The sequence below is a fragment of the Eurypyga helias genome, unplaced genomic scaffold, assembly GCF_000690775.1.
Source record: "Eurypyga helias isolate BGI_N326 unplaced genomic scaffold, ASM69077v1 scaffold8592, whole genome shotgun sequence".
Taxonomy (NCBI): Eukaryota; Metazoa; Chordata; class Aves; order Eurypygiformes; family Eurypygidae; genus Eurypyga; species Eurypyga helias.
Window position 1 is genome coordinate 37,203 of NW_010236594.1, and position 5,611 is coordinate 42,813.

General features: G+C 57.9%; 1 protein-coding gene across 1 annotated transcript in view; it reads right to left on the bottom strand.

Annotated features, from left to right (window-relative positions):
- PPL (periplakin) overlaps positions 1-5,204 on the bottom strand; it is a gene marked incomplete at its 5' end in the record, with an annotated part of 17,134 nt that extends 11,930 nt beyond the window's left edge. Inside the window, 8 exons of the mRNA XM_010147147.1 lie at positions 922-1,017; positions 1,549-1,656; positions 2,091-2,252; positions 2,380-2,421; positions 2,701-2,826; positions 3,765-3,885; positions 4,392-4,546; positions 5,105-5,204. Of these exons, the coding sequence (XP_010145449.1) occupies positions 922-1,017; positions 1,549-1,656; positions 2,091-2,252; positions 2,380-2,421; positions 2,701-2,826; positions 3,765-3,885; positions 4,392-4,546; positions 5,105-5,204 (910 nt within the window). The remainder of the gene's footprint in view (positions 1-921; positions 1,018-1,548; positions 1,657-2,090; positions 2,253-2,379; positions 2,422-2,700; positions 2,827-3,764; positions 3,886-4,391; positions 4,547-5,104) is intronic.
- Positions 5,205-5,611: the final 407 nt, after the last annotated feature.

Consider the following 5,611-nt stretch of genomic DNA (forward strand, 5'->3'; position numbering starts at 1 on the left):
CAGCACCCTGGTCTTCAGGCTGCCCAGAGCAGGGACAGTCACCAGGAGCGGTGATGGACATCTGAACGCTCAGAAGTGCATGGAGAAGGGTGAGGAATTGCTATATCCCACGCTTGGGACAGCAGAGCTAGGGAAAAGACAACCAGGGGCAGTTCATTCCATGGTCTGCAGCAGAGTTGTTAAATCCCACCTTTCCCTGCCCATGCTTTTGGTTCACTTAGCATCACGACGGTGCGTGGTGTCTCCATTGCCAGTGCCAAGCCCTTCCACACACAAACCACCCCCTGGGGCAGTTATTCTGGCAGATACCCACAAAAGGCACTGCCTGGGCTGGGCACCAAGGTTCAGCTTTGGCAACAGACTCATCACGTCGTCGCCAACACGCCCAGGCTGTGGGAAAGGAATCCAGCCTGACCTGCTCTCCTGCAGAGCCTCCCTGGCTGTCGGATGCAATTTATCCAGCAGACATCTGTCTGCCCAGCTCAGCTGGGGTGCTGCGCTCTCGAACAGGGCTCCCGGCGGGACACCTCTGCTTTCTGCAGGTGTAACTTCCCTGCTCGGACCTGTTCTGCTTCCGAGAGGAGCATGCGAGGTGTCCCAGTGCCTTGCTTTGGGGTGAGATCTCTGTGAGATACCTCTGCTGTCCTGCAGACGAGTCGGACTGTGGCTCTTAACCTCGGCATCGGAGCAGATGCTGTCTGCAAGTGACACTTTGGCCAAGTAATTAACTTGCGCTTGTGCTTGAGCAATTATGACCTGTGTTATCAGCTCAGAGTGGTCCTCCCCGTAGGCTAGAGGGCTAGATCTCTCCTACCCTGTCTCCAGAGCAGCAGGAGCTTGTATGTTTGCTGAGGTCTCCTGCAACCTGGCACCCACTCTCCAGGCTCTGCAGAGCAAACAGTGGCCCGGGGCATCTGGTACCTTGTGGAAGTCCTCCATGAACTTCAGGTGGCTCTCCTCGCAGATCAGCAGGTTGAGGTACTCCTTCCAGTCGGCGTGCACTGCCTCAATGTGAGCCTGTGACACAGGGGTGGGGCACGGATGTTAGCAGGGCCCCCCATGCCAGGGTTGAGCCTGGGCTGCCCACCAGGAAGTACCCAGTTCCCTCTGGAGCAAACAGCTCCTTGGCTGCCTCTGAAGCCATCCGGGTGCTCAGGTCAACACTGCGATGGGGATGCTGTTGAGAACTAGTCCAAAGCTGGGATGCTCCAACGGGAGTCTGGGGATGGGTATAAGGAGGTGGCAAATCCTGTGGCCTTACGTCCAACTTCCCATCAAAGGTGGCATTTGCCACTGTAATTTATCCTTTGTAGGCAGGCACAGGGTAATGGCCACAGGAATGAGGAAGGTGGGAAGAGCTCCTTAGGTCTAGCTCAACTCCTGCAGTGGTGTTTACATGCTTGCAGATGGAGTTCTTTTCCCACTTGGCATCCCGAGAATTCAAGTCAAGAGTTGTGTTGGCACCAGGCCCCATGCTGGGGAAGGGCTGGGCAAGTGCCCTGAGCACCAGGACAGGTGGGGAAGCTGGAGCCTGTCCCTGATGCTCACCTCAATGGCGTTCTTCCCGGGGTGATTCTGGGCGAGCAGCTGATCTCCATCCGCATGTAGCTTGTTGATGGCCTCCTCCTTCTCCTCCAGCTTCCGGTGGATGAAGTTCTAGATGGAGAGAGGCAGGATACTGATCCCCACACAACCGACCCTGGCTGTGCCCTGTGACTGAGCTACTCTGAAAGAGCCCGAACATTCCATGAGACCAAAAGCATGATGCAGCTTTCGCTTTCCTACCCTTGCAGATTTTGCTAAAGATGCAGCTCTGCCAAGTGAATGCTGTGATAAGGGAGAGGAGAATGAGGAAGCTGTTGAGCTTCCACATTGCATTATCTTTGGCAAGAGATAGGGATTAACCTTATGCTATTATCTGTACATCTTGAAGTGCTTCATGATGGAGTGAGGGAAACTGAGGCAGGCATGAGGAAGGGACGTTTTCTGCCCCCAGGTGACCCCAAGCCTGCTCCCCTTGCTCCGTTGCCCACCTCCCTTGCTGCAAAACACCCAGCCGGCACGGGGCCAGGCTGCAGGCAAGCACGGACCTCGTACTGGCGGCGCCGGCTGGGGTAGTCCAGGTTGTGGTCGCTCCAGTCGTAATGGGTCCTGTCCTTCGCCTGCTGATCCAGCCAGTAGAGCTTGTTGGTGCAGCGCTGCATGTAGTCCTGCAGGGAATTCAGATCCTGCTGCCGCTGCTGGGAGCCAGCCTGCGAAGGGTCAGAGGGGAGAGCTCAGCCCAAAGCTCCTCTCCACGGGTCCCCTGCGGGTGCCTGGCCACCCTGGCAAGGGACCCTTACCAAAGAATCTGCCCCTGGGATCTCGGAGGTCTCTTACCAGCAACTTCTGGTATTTGGCTTGGAACTCGCTCGTGTATTCCTGTTGACAGAGAAGCAAGACGAGAGTTAGGAGCGTGTCTCTGGGGAGTGGTGGTCTGGCTGGATGAGGGAGGGGGCTGTGGGGTTTATGGGATTTCCCTCATAATAAAGCTAGAGTTGGTGTACAATGCTCAGCTCCAAGGTTGGGCGTGGATCTGGGCGGCCACCCAACCTGGTCCAGGCTGTAGGAGCTTGGATGGTGGGATGCCCTCACCTTCATCAGTGGCTCAGGATGGGGCTGACCCTGCGGGGCAGCAGGTAGAGGAGCAGGAGAACTCACCTTATTGCTTTCCTTGGCCATGTGTGGGCCGATGGCCATGACCTCGTTGTGGAAGATGTTGTGCTCTTCTACTTGGCTGTTGACCAGTGGCAGGTCGGTCCCAAAGCCCTTGCTGCTTAACGCGTTCTGCGGCCACAAGAGTTGAGATTAGCAATGGGGGAACGGGATGCCGTGGCTAAGACCTGGGAAACTCCTCTTGGAGGTGGACATGGAGCTGGGCTTGGATGGGCTCTAGTGCTGGCAGCATGTGAGTGTCCAGGATCACGTGGGTGAAGATGGCTGTGCCAGAACGGTGGCATGGGAAAGGCAGTTTGGGCACTTTAACCTGTTTCTGGCCATGAGAGTGTGGTGCTGGGATGAGATGAAGAGGAAGGGCCACAGAGTAGAGCCGAAAGCAGGTGATGACTGGGGATGCCAAGTCAAGGACCCAAGAGAAGAGGCCGAGACTGGTTCAGCCTTGGCAGGAGAAGGCTTTGGGGGGGGAACTACCAGCATCCTTCCTACAACTACAGGGAAGTAGTGGAGTAAACAGAGCCAGGCTGTGCATGGTGGTGTGTGGTAGGCAGGTGAGAGATGACAGGCATAAATTGAAACGGGAAGCATAGACTGGGTATAAGGAGAAGCTTTTCCACTCTTAGGATAACAGGGCGTTGGAGCACCTTGCCTGGAGAGGGAGTGTGGTCTCCATCCTTGGATGGAGAAGAGCAGAAGTTTGCCCAAGCTCACCCAAGAGGTCAGTGGCCAGGCTGAGCCCTGGGAACCCATCCCCTGAAGGCCAGGCTGGCACACTCCCTTGTAGTCCCCTGATCCTCTGGGCCTTTCCCTTGCTTAGCCCAGATGCTGCCAGCCCGGCTGCTGCCACTTTGAGCACCGATGCCTGGTACCACAGCAACTGGCCTTATCCCAACCCCTGCCACCCAGCACCCCACCTCCTCCCCTGGTTGCTGCTCCCAGTATCAAGCAGCCAAGGTTTCCAGGAGCCTGTTTCTCCATGGGGAGATGCCTAAGGTCCTGCCCGTCCCCAGGCTGGCCATGAGAAGTGGCACTGGTGGTCCCCTTGGTACCTGTTTCTCCTCAATCACCGTTGACCAGTTGACCTGGGGCTCGATATGCTGCAGGGGGAAGTTGTAGATCTGGTCGTGTTTCACGCGCAAGTTTGCCACTCGTTCCTTCAGCTGCCGGATGCTGTAGGGAGGGAAAGATGAGAGTGGGGTCCAGGATGTGGGTATGTACCGGCATTAGCATCAGTAGCTGTAGGTGATGCTCTCCCAGCCCTGCTACAGAGGGGGGAACTGTCCTTAGGGGACCTCAGTAAGCCCAGCACTGCCAGGCGGGCTGGCAGCAGCCACCTTGTGCAATCGACTGTGGAGAGAGAGGGCAAAGGTTCCTGCACGGCTGTCCCCTTCCAAGGGCTGCTCAGCACATCTGCCAGCCCAGGGCAGGCTGGTGCAGGGGGGAGCATGGTCTGCCTGTGCAGCGAGCAGCTATCACCCCATGGCTTTGCGCAGAGCAGCCATCAGCCGGTGTGCAGCCGTCCTCGCTCTGCAACTGCCCGAGGATGCAGATTCTGCACCTCAATGCGAGTTGGGCTGCAGAGGAGCCCACGGTGCAGGCAGGAGCTGTGCAGAACCCCTGAAGTGTTCTCACCCCTGCAAGGCTCTGGGGACAGGGCTCCCCACACTGGTACTCACTCTTCTGTGATCATGTCACCCTGGGGGTGCTTCATGTGCCGGGCAATCGCTGCATCCCCATCCAGCACGTAGAGCAGCTTGTCGGATTCAGTGAGCTTCTGAGCTGTCAGGTCCTTGTATTGTGCTAACTGGCATGCCTTGATCTTGTGAAGGTCCTGGGCAGGCAGAGAATGGGGAGAAAGGGTCACGGGGGCAGGGGGGAAATTCTGTTCAAGAGGGCTGAGAGGTTCTCCTGCCATGCTGCCCCTGGGCACTGGAGATGAGCAGGAGCTCTGCCATCTCCTGTCCTCCCAGGGATGTATTTCGCTTTCTCCTTGCGTATGCTGGCCCCGAGGAAGGTCCAAGGCTCAGGGGCTGCATCACCTTGGGATGCATCATACACTTTGGGAAGAGGGGGATGGTTCAGGCACCTTCTCCACCCCAGCTGCCTGCTGGGATGCACATCCAGGGATGCACATCCCTGCTCTGCACAGTGCTACCCTGCCCTGGGTAGGGAAGAATTCTGGGGTCCTGCGGTCTGTTACACCCTCCCACCTTCTTCCCGTGACCCAGGGGAACCTGAGCATCCCTCCGTTACAGATCATTGCAGCAGGTACCCGCCACAGGACAGGGTGTCCATGCACATGTGCTCTGGGAGAGGAGAGGAGACAAGACCTCTCGCTGGACAGGGCTGCTCGGAGGCACCCGCCTGCTTGGGGTCACGGCTTGCTTACATTCTGCATTCGGGAGTCGGTCTCCACGATGTTTTTCTCCACCTGGTCGGCATTTTTCTGCAGGCGTTCTATAAGCTCGGTCAGCTCTTTGCTGGAGATGCTGGGGAGAAAAAAGGGAGACCCATCACCCCACAAACCCGGCCACTGCCCTAATCTGCTGCCAGGGCTGGCCCTGGGGTGCCATGGCCCTGGGGGGTGGCAGGGGGCCAGCCCAGCCTGCCAGGCACTGCAGCTGCGCTGACTCACCCCTGCCTTTCTAACACTTTCCAAAATACTCGGCCGCTCGGCCAGGAGGGGGGTGGCGGGCAGGGACTTAGCGGCTCCCACATGGTGGAAATGGGAGCGATGCTGTAGGCGAGCCTGAGCCTCCCTTGGCTTCGGAGCAAGGAAGAAAAGAGCTGTCTGCAGGGGACAGGGAGAAATGGGGGAGCCTGAGCAGCAGAGAGGAGCTGGAGCCCATGCACGCTGTCGGGATGGCGTGTTTGAGGCTGTTGAGGTGCCCCAGGC